General features: G+C 43.4%; 1 protein-coding gene and 1 non-coding gene across 3 annotated transcripts in view; both read right to left on the bottom strand.

Moving 5' to 3' along the window:
* The window catches only part of NTM (neurotrimin), a 939,822-nt gene extending 925,035 nt beyond the window's left edge, over positions 1 to 14,787 (bottom strand). Inside the window, exon 1 of one of the 2 annotated variants that reach the window (XM_059185198.1) lies at positions 14,479 to 14,787. In XM_059185198.1, coding sequence (XP_059041181.1) covers positions 14,479 to 14,560 — 82 coding nt within the window. In that variant the 5' untranslated portion in view covers positions 14,561 to 14,787. The remainder of the gene's footprint in view (positions 1 to 14,478) is intronic. The other variant, XM_059185255.1, reaches the window with a different exon arrangement.
* Positions 365 to 490, bottom strand: LOC131823046 (U6atac minor spliceosomal RNA). Its single transcript, XR_009350493.1, has one exon. It is a non-coding gene; the product is annotated as a U6atac minor spliceosomal RNA (small nuclear RNA).
* Positions 14,788 to 15,358: the final 571 nt, after the last annotated feature.

Here is a 15,358-nt window from a genome sequence, read left to right as displayed (position 1 = left end):
TATCCACCTTTTGGCTATTGTGAATAATGCTACTGTAAACATGGCTGTACAAATATCTGATTCTCTGCTTTCAAATTTTTGGGTTTTGGGGTATATAGCTAGAAGTGGAATTACTGGATCATATGATAATTCCATTCGTAATTTTGGGGGAACCACCAAACCCTTTCTCACAATGATTGCACCACTTTACTTGCCCACCAGCAATGTACAGGAGGGTTCCAATTCAACTTCTCTATATCTTCGTCAACATTTGTTATTTTCCTTTTTGAGGTTTTTTTTTTTTTTAACAATAGCCATCCTAATGGGTATAAAGTCATATCTCACTGTGATTTTCATTTACATTTCCCTAATGACTAGAAATGTTGAAAGCCCATGGTTAGATGCCACAAAGTAGGTGGTGACACCTTAACCATATGTGCATTGTATGGCTTGAGGGCTTCTTCCACCCTTGTCAAGTGGAGATCTAACATTCCCTCCTGTCATACCACATGCTAATTGCCTCCTAAAACTCATCCTCCTTTTCTTCCATGAGAAGAAAACATTACACTAGCCAGAAACAAAGTAGAATGTTTCTGTGGTCACACAGAAAAAATCTTATCATATTTAAACCACTTTTATTATGTAGTTTCTGTCATTTGCAGTTGAATGCAATCCTAATAGGAATTCCTAAATAGGTTCTTCCTTCCTTACTTTATATAGTAATGTAATTTGTCATTCTCCTTGTCTTCAAGACTCATTCTTCTACCAGTGCTCAAGATTTGCTACCCCCCACACCCTCTTCTGTTCCCTAATGGACCTCACTTGGACGGTCAACTCCTGGGTCTTCCTTTCCTCCCTCTCCTTTAGGAGCACCTGCCCTTCAGCATTCAAAGAGGTCTTTCTCATCTTTAAAAGTAAAAACATCCTGGGACACCTGGGTGGCTCAGTTGTTTAAGCTGCTGCCTTTGGCTCAGGTCATGATCCCAGGATCCTGGAATCAAGTCCCACATCGGGCTCCTTGCTCAGCGGAGAGACTGCTTTCTCTCTGTCTCTGCCTGCCACTCTGCCTGCTTGTGCGCTCTTGCTTGCTTGCTCTCTCTCTCTCTCTCTCTCTCTGACAAATAAATAAATAAACAAACTATTACAAAAAAAAAAAAAAGTAACAACATCCTCTCCAAATGTAATTCCCTTTTGTTTCCCCACTTCCTCCCTCTTTTTTTTTTTAACAACAACAATAACAACAACCAGAAACAAAACAAAACAAAAACCTTTTTGAAATAATTGTCTACATTTTCTATATTCTTGCCTCACTTTACTCCCCCACAAATTAGGGCTTTACCCCACAAAACTGTTCTCCCAAGGGAATAGAAGATATTTTTGTCACCGAGTGTAATCTTACTAGATCCTTTAGTAGCATTTGACACTCTTATTATCTCTGCCTTCTCCAAACACACATAATCTGACCTTGATGTCATCATGTTCTCCTGGCTTTTCTCTGTAGCACTCACCCTGGTTAACTTATGCCTGATTGGCTGCAACATCCTCTAGAAGGCTCCTTTGCCTCTAGTTTTGCCCCCATTTTAATTTGTTCCCCACACTGTCACTAGAATAATATTTTAACATTTTTAAGTAATCCAAATAATGTTATTCAACAAGTAAAACTACAAATCTGATCATGTTACTAAAAGACATGCACTTTCTTCTCTTTTTTTTTTTTTAAGATTTTATTTATTTATTTGACAGAGAGAGAGATCACAAGTAGGAGGAGTCAGGCAGAGAGAGAGAGAGAAGCAGGCTCCTCACTGAGCAAAGAGCCTAATGCGGGGCTCGATCCCAGGACACTGAGATGATGACCTGAGCCGAAGGCAGAGGCTTAACCCGCTGAGCCACCCAGGCACCCCATCTTCTCTTGATATAAAATCTTTATAATAGGAAACATAAGGCCATTCAAGCTCTGACCTCTGCCTACATGTCTACTTACACCTCTTGTCTTTCTACCTACATCCCTTCTCCGCCATGCCCTTAACCCCCAAAACCACACATACACACTCCATCTAGCCAGACTGAATATTGGATTCATGATTCCTACTACACTCTTCTGACTCTAGGCCTTGGCATATGCAGTCTCCTATACTTGTAACATTTCTCTCTCCTCTTACCTGGTTAAATATAGTCACCTTTGTTTCTCAGCTTTCACATCTCTTCCTTCTAGAAGAATTTTCTGACCTGAAAAATATCGTAGCTGCTGCTGTAGCAAACAGTATTATCTCAGCACTTACCGTGTTGTGTTGAATTGTCTACTTCGTTGAGTAGAACTCTGTTTTGTTGTTGTTTATGGCTTGCAGACAGTAAGGTATGAGTACATCATTCTGGAGTGGGTGAGATATAAATGTAAGTAAGAACATGGCCATGTCCCTGAGTCTATTATGTTGCTTTTTTAAAATTTTTGATATCGTTCACCTTGATGTATGGAGATTACATGTCTATATCATTTGAGGATGACATAAAGCTGGTGGCAACAACTCATCAGAATCCAAAAATAATCTCAGTAGATTTAAATAAAGCACCCAAAATGCAGTAAAATACTTAGAAGGAACATTTAAAGAAAATTAACTGTAAGCAAGAAGAGGAGAGGTCTTACATAATAGCAATTTTGTCAGAGGAATGAGTACAACATCAATATGAGCCAATAGTATGGTATCTCTGGAAAAAAAGAAAAAAGAAAAGAATACAATCATAAAATGAACCTATGTAACTATAAAGTCCAAAATGTGATAGGTAATAGTCCATGCCCCACTTTAGCAATCAAACTACATCTGGGAGAATTTGTCTGGTAATGCATTTTAGTGGATCATTATCAAACTAGGGCATGTTCTGGAGATAAGGATCAGGATGATTAATGGTCTAAAAGTTGTGCCATATGATAATCATAAGAAGAAGGAACTAAGAATGTTAAGATAAGTAGGTTCATGATAGTCATCTTTTAGAAAGAAGATCACACAATATTCCTTATATTTTTCAGCAACTCTAATTGACAGAAGTTAGAAAGAAGCAAAATTGCTCAACATAGATTCATTAGGATTATATTCATCTGTGAGTAATAAAAACCTAATTAAATAAGGGCGCTTTTTTTCTCATAAGTGATAGTGAGTATGGGTACATGTATTCTAGTGCTGGTACAACTCTATGTCATCTTGAATCCACTGTCCCTTAATTAGGTTGAGCCATATGAAATTGCTTATACTCAGCTATTTTGGATTTACCAAAAATCTATTTAGTTCAATCTAAAAGCTTCCTTCCTTTTCATTCTTTCTTTCTTTTCTTTTCTCTCTCTCTCTCTCTTTCTTTCTTTCTTTCTTTCTTTCTTTCTTTCTTTCTTTTTTTAAGTAGCCTCTACATCCAGTGTGGAGCCCAATACAGGGCTTGAACTCACAACCCTGAGATCAAAACCTGATCTGAGATCGAGAGTTCAATGCCTAACTGACTGAACCACTCACATGCCCCTTTGCCATTGGTATGTATTGTTTGTCCTCCTGTTTCCAAGCTGTTTCCTGGATCTCAAGATAGTATGCCATTCTCTTAGTCAAGAGGAATCAGCATTAGTAAGACTTAAAAAGCACAGGCTTCCTGACTATAATCCTCAAAACGCAAAATAAACTTGTGCTTACATTCCACTAACCTGAATTGCATTACATGACCATACTCAGCTATAAGGGAATTTTGGTGGTGAATATTTTGAATGTGCACATTCCTGCCCTGAACAAATTTAGAACACTGTTTATACAAAAAAGGATGATCATTTATTTTGAGGTGATATCAAAAATATTTGCCAGAATACTGTTTTCTCACAGAGTTTATCAACTATAGGAAGAGGTGCTAATTATTTATTCTCCATTGTATCTGAACAGTAGAATCATCTGTAGTTATTTAAAAGTAGAAGGGACTCTGACCTATTCAATGGGAATTTTTGTAAGCCATCCCTGGGCATCTCCACAATCTTATAACAATCTCCATAGGTGATTTTGATAGGCAGCCAGAACTGGGGACCATAACATAGGTGGTTAGTCTCTGCTCACTGGGAATTTCTGAAATTGTAAGGCAGAATTTGGCGAACATCATTCACATGTGATTGCTGCCTTGGCGGGGGGAGACTGAGAAAATTCCATGATCTCTCACAACTCTAGGAGTCTGTGAAAAAGCTTTTGTATTTGATGATTAAATTATTTTGGCCTTGACAAGTCTTCAGCAGTGCAAGAAAGTAATGAAAAAATGGTGACAAGGCATTTAGATCCTTCTATTAAGAAGAGTTAGGGGGAAAGGAAGGAGAAATGTAGAACAATTAATTAATTCTTATTTGTTTTCAAAATTAGGAAATGGTTTATCCAATTGCATATGTCTATGCATCACCAGTTGCACTGAGAAAAAAGCTGTCAATTAACTTTCTCCATGTCTGGGCCAAGTTTCTTCTTGGGTGTTTTGGAGGAGAGTCAAATGCCCAAGTGGACAACTTTGCAGAAGAAAGAAATAGATTTGAAGCTAAGAAACACCAGGCCGCTTCATCTTCTCCAACTAAATACAGTCCATCCAGCCACTTCCCTCTTTGCTTAGATCCACACTTCCCCTGTCTGTCTCACTCCTCCTGGTGCCAGTTGCAGGCTCAGATAGTCATCCCATCCTCTGCTTAACTGATCTATTGACCACTAGAGTAACTATTTTCTGCTCTTGGGTATGTTCAGTCATAAGGATTGAGCTCATCCACCACAACCCAGGTTCCTACCACATATGCTTCATGACTGATTATCACCAAGAGGAATTGCTAAAATATGGAATGTCAGTTTCAGAGTCCCAAAAAGATATTGTCAGAAAGAAGATATTCAATTAAATATGATAAGATAACATCAGAAGGGATAAGTTCTGAGACCAGATTTTGTGCATATAGTAAAACACCAAAAGCATAGGAAAAGGAATGGTTGAATTGACAACAGCTCACCGTAAGTTGACAGGGTAATATGGCTCCAAAAAATCCCTAAGGGGAATCTCATGCCATTTTCCCTCTGTCTTTCACTCTCTCTATCCTTTCTTTCCAGCCATAAATTCTGAGCGTTGAATTTATGCCAGGTGTTGTGTGAGGTGATTGGGATGTAAAGATCCATAAGGCGGTCCCTGACCTCTAGTTGCTCAGAGTCTAGTAAGGGAAGATAGATACGTGAGCACATAACTACACATGTGTAGTTGTGTGGGATGGATGTTAAGAATAGAGGTTAGTACAAGAGAAATGGAGGCATAAAGGATGAAATGAGAGGCTTCAGAGGGATGCTGAGCCTGGAATTTCTTCTTGAATAATAACAAGTGTTTTTGAGGTAAACTAAGACAGCACTCAGCAGAGGGAGCAGTGTGCACATGTGCTGTGAGGATGAGCCCTCAAGCAGTCCATGGAACAGGAGTCAAAGGATTAGGAGAGGCTGGCAATCCCAGGCCAGAGCCATAGGGTTTCTGGTATCTTTCCAAAGAGCTGAGACTTCCTTCCCTTTGGATTTGGAATCAGGAGGGGTCATATTCTCTAATATTTTGGGTTACTCAGAGCACAATGGGAGAAGAAGACTTTAAGAAGAATGCAGGGTAAACAGAAGAACCTTAGAGAAAAGGAATCAGTACCCTTAGTGTGGATAATAATACAGAAAATAGGAGAAATCCTGGAGATATCTCACCTCTTGGAAAGAAAATTTGAGAGAAGAGGGGAGGAAATCACTTTTTCAAATATTTAAGTAAAGGTCATATTGAAGAAGGATAGACTTGTCCTGTAGGTGGTAGTATTTATATCAATCATAAAATTATTAGATAATATTCATTGAGAACTTACTATGTGCTAGGCAGTGTTCCAAACACTTTATCTGCAGCAACTTATTTAATCCTCAAAACAGCCTTAAAACTAAGTTTCATAATTATCTCCATCTTATAGAAGAGGAAAGGGAACCACAGAGGCTGACTGAATTGCCTAAGATTTCAAACTAGAAAGTGGAAGAGCCAGGGTTTGGACACAGGTAAACCAGCCACTATGTTATAATGTCTCTCTGGACCTAGGGCAAATGACAAGAATCTATAATAAGACAGATTTTCCTTCTCCTTTTTCTTCCTCCTCTTTCTGTCTTCCTGAAATCCAATGGTCAGGTAAAATAGACTATCTGCAGATAGGCATGGTTCCCCTTATTGGAGATAGAAGCTAGGTAACCCCTGCAGCTGCACTGTTGAGATACCAGAACTCAAGGAAAGGGACTGGAAGCTTGAAAGTTTCTCTGGGCTTGAGCTGGTTGTGACTCTGGGGCTGGCAGACACAGCAGTGAGTACTCTGGGGAACCCTCAAAGTGAGTACTTCTTGAGTTAACCAGAGATTGCCCTGGGAACAAATTTGCATGGTAGCTCTGTTCCCCATGTGCCTTCTATCTTGTGTACCCCCCAAACAGACCAAGTTTTCACTCTTGTATGCACTGCAGGAACTGCGCTGGCTTGGGGAATAGAAGCAGCCTCACTTCTGCCTAACGTCCTAGCTGCAAAGTTGCTATCGAGATTGTCAACATTGAGGCTTTGTTGCCCATGAGAAGGAGAGCAACGGAAGCAACACTACTGGCTGACTCTTGGGGATGAGAAGTGGAGCCTGAACGGAGGAAAAACGTGCAAATTTCACACTAAGGAGTGGAGCTTCTTCCAAGGCTCCCCATCCCTTAGTGCTCTCTAAATCTAGCTCTAACACGTTCTTTCTTGACCCACATTCAAGTGGCTCCTGAATTTCTTTTCTAGAATGGATCAGTTAAGAATCCTCATCACTCCTGATTCCCTATACTTCAACTGCTGTTAATCCTTTTACCCCATTTTAAGGGTGCCTTGTAAAGAATTACATGGGTATGTGATGTAATAGATACGATAAAGCATGTCGTGTTTGCGTGCACACACACCATTCACACATTCTAACTTTGGTCATCGGTCTGTGACTGTGTCTGTATTCTTAGCCTCCTACAAGCAGAAACTGCTTCCGAATACTTTCTTCTAACATCACTATCTTTCAAGTGCTATACTCAAAAAGACTATTTGCAGAATTGCAAAATGTTGAACTTGAAGTGAAACTTGAAAATTATTTTGGTCTGACTTATCTATTTTAGAGACATGGAAACTGAGGCTCATAGAGAGGAGGTGACTTACCCAAGACCATAGAACATTTCAGATGACATTAGAGGTATAATTTTTAGAACCTCTTACAGAGGCTGAATAAGGCTGATGATGAAATTCTGATTTTGTTGGTCTGGGATATGGTTCAATCATTGGTATTTTTATAAAGCTCCTCAGGCAATTTGATACACCAAGTTTGAGAACCAGTGATTTAGGGAATGAAAATATTGCAAATAAACACACATTGAACCTACCCCCTGAAGACCTTACTGGTTCTGAGAAGGGGTCAGGAAATGTCAAATTGCTGTAGGCTGCTTGACCTGGGAGAATCAGGATCCATGACAAAGCAGTTATCTGTTCTCCTCCATGAGAAAAGCTAAAAACAATCATCACCACCACCGTGGGGATGCAGATAGAAGCAGCCAGGTAAGCAATCATCCTAGAGCATTCAGGAGACAGCTAGTGCACAGTGTGAGCCTAAGAGAAGCTATCGTCCCTTTTGTACAGAGGGCTGAAAACAGAAGTTGATGGATTGGAAGAAGGCTTGTGCCCCAACTGTGGTATATGACCAGAGGAGAAGAAATAAGTCATGATGCATTTTTATTATTCTAAGAACCCTAAGTTGGGTGTGATGAGTGGGTGGCAAATAAAAGGGCTCTCAGAAGGGAGATTACCTTAGATCTGCCCTGAGTTATGAATCCTTCCCAGAGGTCCCTTGTCTTATTTGTCTCATCTAGACCAGCTGCCAGAGGCAAATCCTTCCTTCGTCTTATATAAGTGTCTCCCCACCTGGCTCCCCTTACCTTCTTTGGTCCTCTAGTTCTGTGCAGAACGCAGGGCAAAAAGGAAGTGGGTAGGCTACCAGACAGGGTGGCATCGGGCCAAGAATCAGCTATGAACTTGAATGACAAAAGACAATTGTCACAAAGCCAACGAACTTACACCAGCTTTTATCATCCACATACTAACTGAGGGCACATCAAACATGCATGAGCCCCTTCTTGGCAGGAGACAGCAGGGGGAAGCAAAGGCAGCACCTCTTATGTGTTATTAACACAGAACTGGAGTTGCGCACCCTCTCCCAGTGCTCTCTAGATAAAACAAGGACCAAGGGTTAGTTGCTTTCTTGTATCCCACCATCATTTCCTAAGAAACCAGAAGCTGTGTTGTTCACTCTTTCCCTCTGCTCCTGGCATTCCTGCTGGTGCTTCTGTATGCTATTAAAAAGGATGACAAACCAAGTCAAATCTTGGAAATCCTATTGTCTTTGGTCTCATTCTTTAGTTTGTTTTAGTCTCTGATATATTTATTGCCGCCACCCACAACTATACACAGAACATAATAGGCACTCAGTAAACACTTGCTGGGAGATTGAACCAATAAACACATACACAGCTACAGTCTGTGTTGGGTTCAAGTTTGGTGGCACCACCAAGATAAAGCAAAGGCAGTGTCTCTAGAGAGTGGATCTGAATGAGCCACTGAAGCCCAAACCAGCCAGTTCTTTGAACATTCTTTTATAACTGTGAAGACAATACTCTTAGAGAAGAAAAAAAAAAAATCAAATTTAGTAACCTAAGATGTCCTTAGTAACAGTGCTAAAGAATGTGTTTTCCAATATTTGATTTCTTAGCTTGACAGTCTCTCTTGAAATATTCTCTTCTCAGCACTGAAAATGTGAATCTTTGTTGGTTTGTTTTGCAGTTTGCAAATGACTTACAGAGTTCTTCTGGCAGGGTTTCTGTTTTTCTTCTTGCAAATAAACAAAAGGCCATCTCTCTAATATGACTTACGTGGGGGAGTATCTGTGATCTGTCAGGGTTTTGGAAGGAGGAGAAGAGGGCAGGAGAGGGAAGTAGAGAGGAAAATGAGAAGAATTGGAACAGGCAGGGTATAGAAGCTGAGTGAAATGTGGACAAGGGGCAAAGGTAAATCAGATATGGAAAATGAGAGTGGCAGGGATATCAAAGAGCTGAAGACTCTGCAATCAATCAACGGGGTCCCCAGTACCCTTGCTGGCGACGGCTGAACTTGCCCACCAACTCGTTGGCCCCTTCTTCCTCCTGCTGCGCCCTATCATCTGGGCTCCTTGTGAACTGAGAAGACAGACTTTCCCTCCTTCTCCTGGGCAAGCCTGCATGAAGCAGAGCAACCCCTGCCAGCGTGACCTAGATCTGTCAACTGATCAATTATTGTTCCCATAGAGGAGAAGGAAGAATGAAAGGAGGAAAGAAAAAGGGAAATGGAGAAAAAGAGGAAAGGGGGAGAGAGGGCAGAAAGGGGGGGGGAGGGGGAGAGACAGAAGGAGAGGGAAAGTGGAGGAACAAACAGAGCTTTTAAGTCTAAGCAGGTGATAACGGGCAGGCGTCACCCAGAAGGGTGCATAAATAAATACAGAAATATATAAAATGAAATAGGAAGCTCTCAGAGAGGGAGAGGATTGAGTCCTCTTTTCCTCCACTTTTTCTAATCCAGACTAGAGCTGCTTTGACCCTCTAACACTCCTAGCTCTGACTTTCTTCTCCGACCCTCCTCCTTTCTGCCACCTGCCCGCATTGCACCTCCATGCAGAAGTCTCCTTTGACAGATGTGTGGGAGGTAGGCCTCCTTCATGCTCCGTCCAAAGCCCCTCTGCCCTTGTGCGCTTGGGAGCAGTATGGAATGGGAGCATCCACCACCAGGAGAGGAAGGCTACAATGGCGCCACAGACCCCATCTACCCATATACCATCAATTACTTTATTTTTGCATGTTTCCATCTTTTATTTTTAATCTGTTTTATTGAATTTCAAATGACTATAGACATAAAGTAAACATTTAACAAGCCAATAGAGCAGAAAGGAAGTAAACTGCATAAATACAACCAGTCTCAGCATGGAGTTCCACTTAGCACCACATGTTTGGAGTGTTACAAGCATTAATGAGTCCTTACAACACCCAGGGGAGTTGCTCCCCAGCCTGGCAGGCAGGTGGGGAGACGGGCTCACAGAGGGAAAGATTTTCCCCTGCAGAAAACATAGGCAACTTTGAGCTCAGATGTGCCTGCTCCCCACTGAGCCTTTCACGGGCCACCAGAACTGGATTGGAACCTGGAAGCCATGCTCATGGGAGAGTTTGAAGAGTCTGTAGGGTCTCTGTTGAGGTCAGATATAAAGCAGAGTTTGCACGTTTGGCATTCTAGTTGGTGTGTAGGAGCAGGCCATGGACTCCAAACCAAAAAAACCTGGAACAGGGCTAACTCCCAGATATGATGATCCCACCCAAAGTGTGTTCATCATGAGTAGACAGACATGAAAAGATGCTGCAGACCTTGTCAGCATGTGTCTCCTTACATGCCGGAAGCATGCGGCTCATATTGATTTCGAAATGTCATCTGTTCTTAGGATATTAAAAGGGATCACAGCATCCCAATGGATCAACTGTGGCTGAAGGCAACACTGGTGTTTTGGGCCATCTGTGACCAGTAGATGATCCCAGCCCAGGTCACTGTAACTCTAGATAACAAGAATGCAGGCACGCCAAGGACAGAACCCAGACATTCCAGAACAGAACACCTGAGCAGGGACACAGGAGAGACCATCTCTTCAAGGACACAGTTGAACACCTCTAATACCAGCATTATGGGAAAGGCTTACTGAGAGACAACAGAAGTCAGGGGCTAGGCATCCAGCTCATGAGAAGACATTATTGGGGTTATATTTGGCTTTTAAAATGCCACAAAGGAAGAACCAGAACCAGGACGACGCTTGGCACCTGGTCACTAAAGCCACAATTCCAAGAATGGTCTTTATGCAGCAAGACCTGCTGGCCAGTGCTGGGATTCTCCGGGCACCCTTGATCAAATGCTCAGAAGACTGTCACTGAGAATGAAGGATAAAGGTATCCTGCATTTGCTGCACTCCTTGCCTCCAACTTGCCCCGAGTTGGCAGAAGCAGGCATGGCAGCCAGGGTTTACTTCATGAGGTTCCTCTGTCTCTTTGCCCAAAGTTTGGGGGTTTTTTTGGGTGGGGGGGGGGTCATGCTTGCGAGTACCCATGATGCTTACATCAGGTCCAGGGTTCCATCATCCCATACCAATGTTTCACTTTCTCAGTAAACACTGTCATGGCCTCATCTACTTCCCTCACATCTCTAAAGCAACACCCAACTCAGGCTGCTGCTGGCACCCAAACATTTCCTGTGAGTGGCAGGAAGTTGGCGGATCTGCCCAGCTGAGCAGTGTCCATGTCGTCAGTGCCGAGTGAAGGAGAGCGTGAACTTAGCCCCCACGGTCCTTTCCCTTCTGCTCTGCCTGTTTGTGTCTCAAGTGGGCAGATATAAGTTGATGTGGGACGTGAGAAGATGAAAAAATTTGAAAGGTAAGACAGTAATCTAGCCAAGCTCATTGGAAGGTGTTAAAGGGAGCATTAATCCTTCGAAGGAGAAATGGTTGGGTTTCTAGAAAGAGAAGGGCTGCGGCACTACCAGCCATTCCTTTCAGAGCCTCTCAGTGGCAGAAGGTGGGCGGGTGTGCTGAAAAGGACAGCCGCCTAATCCAGCTTCCCCAGCTCCTGTTCCCAGGAAAGAAGAGCTGAGAGTTCATCAACCCCAGTGCAGTGCTTCTTAGGGCCAGAGCCCCAGGGCGCTAATCACCCCCTCCCTTCTGCCCATCACTAATCAGTGCTGATTCCCTTGGAAATTCCCTCCCCCTCTAAGCTGGATCATGGTTGCTGGCGGAGTTGGGGGGAGGAGAGGGTCAGAAAGGGGTCCATAATCGGCCACTAGCCCTGGACACCTTTTTTTAAGAAGGCAAGAAACCCAGGAAGTAGCGGCTCCAGGAAGAGCCAGCTTAAAACAAAAACAGAGAAGAAAAAATTGCCTTGGAATGTGTACTGCATTCTAACTAGTCCCACTGGGTCAATGCAATAGGGGTGGATTATTGCAGGCAAGACCCGGGCTGCCTCAGTAATTCTGCAAGTTTGATAAGAGATAGCTGGCAGACTCCAGCCTCCATCCCCCGAGAGAGAAAACAGACATCACCTTTGCCAGTCCAAATGGCAAGTGGTGTGGGGGCTTTGGGGGTTATTCTTCCTTAAAATTGAGCAGCCGGTTTTATTATGACACATTGAAGCCTATTCAGAGCTGGCTCAAGGTGGGTAGCACAAATAAGACCATTATTCTCCCAAGGAAAGTCAAATTTGGCAGAATGTGAGGAGGTCTAAGATAGCTCTGTCACCTCTATCCCCCCACTAAGCTAGGAACAGGACCACAGAATCAGATTTCACCCTAGAGAATTTTGTACCGCAACTTTCTACTCGTCTATTTAGGGATGATTCAAAGTATGAGCAAATATTATGCTTCCATGCATTTATTTCTGAAGGGGGAGAAAAAAAAATCACATATGCTAATTTATATGTAAATTCAGTATGGCCCTGGGGCTCCTGGCATGCTGCCAAGAGGGCTGTTGCTGGTGGAAGTTTGGCCATTGTCTCCAGTTTGATGTATAGATAGACAAGACCTGGACCTTCGGACAGATGGAAATTATTGGGGACTTGGGACCTTCCTTCTCCCTTCCTCTGACCTTTCACTCTACCTTCTGTCTACTTAGTTTTCATTTCTGTTGTTAGCATCATAGAAGCCTGTCCCTGAACTCAGTTTCCCTACTGCTAGTGTTGGAGTTCTGTTCTTCTCAGGTGAGCCCCTAAGGACCAAGAACAGGAGGGGTGAGCACCCTCCCCGCACACACATGCACACACATACATGCGCACACGCACCATTGCTGCTCCATATTATGTAAGAGGAGTCCGTCAAGGATGCCTGCAAGTTGGCTCCTTTACTCTTACACGCACCAATGGTCCCCTAGGAGAGGAGAGAGATACCGAGGCTAGTGCCTCTCTGAGGCTGAGTGGTAGCAGACGACATCAAGGCTATCCCTGCGAAATCCACCACTCTGAACTTCCTTGTCATTGGACTCCATCCCTCCAGCGTTCCTTGCCTTCCTCCTTGAGCCCCAGCCGAGGGTACACACGCATTTGACTCTTCCCAGCCTGGTCCTCTCTGCCCACCTTGTGTGGGTCTGTATGGTAGCCACTGCAGCCGATGTCAAAGGGACAGAGGCAGCCCCCAAAGTCTACCCTCAGAGGGGGGTCAGCAGGACCGGAGGTGGGGACAGACAAGACCTGAGAACTCCATACTGCGGTAGAAGAGAACGAAATGGGTGGAATTTCCCATCCTTTTTCGCCCTGTGAGACTGAACTTTCCTCTGGGAATACAAGGCACAGAACTGAGCTTCCACATGGGATCCTGTCTGTGAGCTCAGCGGGACCACCCGGGGAAAGTTTCTCTGCCTGTCTCAATCTCTACGAGTTTAAGCACCTTTAACATGAAAAAGGCAAGTCAGAGCCTCCAGGGGACGGGTGGCTAAGAGCAAGCAGGTGAGCAGATGATACCAGGGCTGGAACGTCAGAGCTAGGACAGAGCGTGGGGCCACACGGTGCAGCAAATAGACTCAAGGTTGAAGCAGATTCCAAATGCACCCCAACACAGCACTACCAACATCAAAGGGTGCCTTGGGCCAGAGACCAAGCCCACCCTCCATGGCCACCCCAGTCCTTGGCTCCCCCACCCCAAAAAACATACAAAATTAGCATTCGACTCTTCTTGGCTCTCTCTCTTCAACTTGGAAAATCTTCCCTGAATTTCAGATCCCCCTGAGTGTTCCCACTGCCTTTTATCAGCTTGTTTTCCTCCCCCAGATCGGCCGCCCCCACCAAAAACACACCCCCAAACCCATTAAAAACTAATACAGTTGTCCCCTGCTGCCGCAAATTGATTCATCCCTTCAAGCTGGGTCTCTGACCAGAATCTTACACCATGCACAGTTACCTGATTCTTCCTAGCCTGCATTTTTCAGTTGCTCCTTTTAGAAGCTTTGCAAGTTTACTGGCCGATATTTAAAGTTTCTTCTTGTAATTTCTTCCCAGTAACATAAGCAACACATTAGCAACCCTGCTGCCCTCTGAATCTGTAATTTTCCCCTGCTTATATGTGTGCTCCGTTGTGTATGTGTGCAAGAATGTACATAAAGCCGGGGAGACCAGTACATAGCCACGCACCTAACAGGAGCGCCAGACACATTTTACTTATGCATATACATTCCCCCATTCCGGTAGCAGCCAGAATCAAATCAATATTCTCACAGCCTGGTAGGGAGAATGAAGTCCCAGCCATGCTGTTTAAACGCTCTCTCCTCCACCTGCAAACCGTGCAGCACAGCCGACTCAGGGAGCCTGCGAATCATATAAAGCATACTGTACGATTCCTGGGTCTACTGTAGGCAAATCAATAGCAAGCTCTTACCTTGAAAGAGAAACAGAGCAGCCAGCCCCGTGAAGATTGCCCAAGAGATAGAATTGTGCATTTTTGCCTGGATGGTTTTCATGATTTTTTTTTTCTTCTTCTTTTTCTTCTTTTTTGTCAGGTTCGGTTTTTTCTTTCTTTCTTTCCTGACAGATTGCGTTGCTCTCAAGCTGTTGGAAGGAGATTTAAATCCACTGTTTTGCTGAAGGACACAACAAGAAAGCCGAGGGTGTGAGAGAGTGTGACTTCTCAGTAATTATCTCTACTCATACTCTGGCACTGAGACACATCGTACAATCTGGCCCTGGACAGCCCTCCTACAAGCTGCAATCATTGGTTCTAATCCAAGGATTGACAGAGCTACAACACACGCGCGCCGGCACACACACACACACACACACACACACTCACTCAGGAATCATTTACTGGGCAAATCAGGCTAGCTGATTAAAGAGACAGGAGCCTGGAGAGATGGGATGATAAATGCCACTTTGCCCCTTCTATATTACTTTCATTTTTTAAACTGACAGTCTCAGAGCCCCAAGCATCAAAAAATCCCTTTCCTTCTGGCATTCCCTGGCCTCCTGAACTCAGATTCCCTATGCACTGGAAAAATCCCATAGCCAGCAACCGCTTACGGGAAATTTTAAAGGGACATTTTCATGCTCGGTGAAACTTGCAAAGATGAGTCAAATTTCATTTGTTGGTACCTATTTTCCTCTCTGATGAAAATATCACTCAGTGACAGATTTTTTCCCCCTCTCATCTTTTCACCTTTTCCCAATCAACCTCTTACTTATTTGCTTTGAAAATAATAAATAACTTCCTATTTTCTTCTGCTGTCACTCCTGTTCAGAATACCTGTATTACTCCTATTTTT

The sequence above is a fragment of the Mustela lutreola genome, chromosome 1, assembly GCF_030435805.1.
Source record: "Mustela lutreola isolate mMusLut2 chromosome 1, mMusLut2.pri, whole genome shotgun sequence".
Lineage (NCBI taxonomy): Eukaryota > Metazoa > Chordata > Mammalia > Carnivora > Mustelidae > Mustela > Mustela lutreola.
Note: the sequence above shows the minus strand (reverse complement) of the source record. Positions and strands in the feature narration are given on the sequence as shown.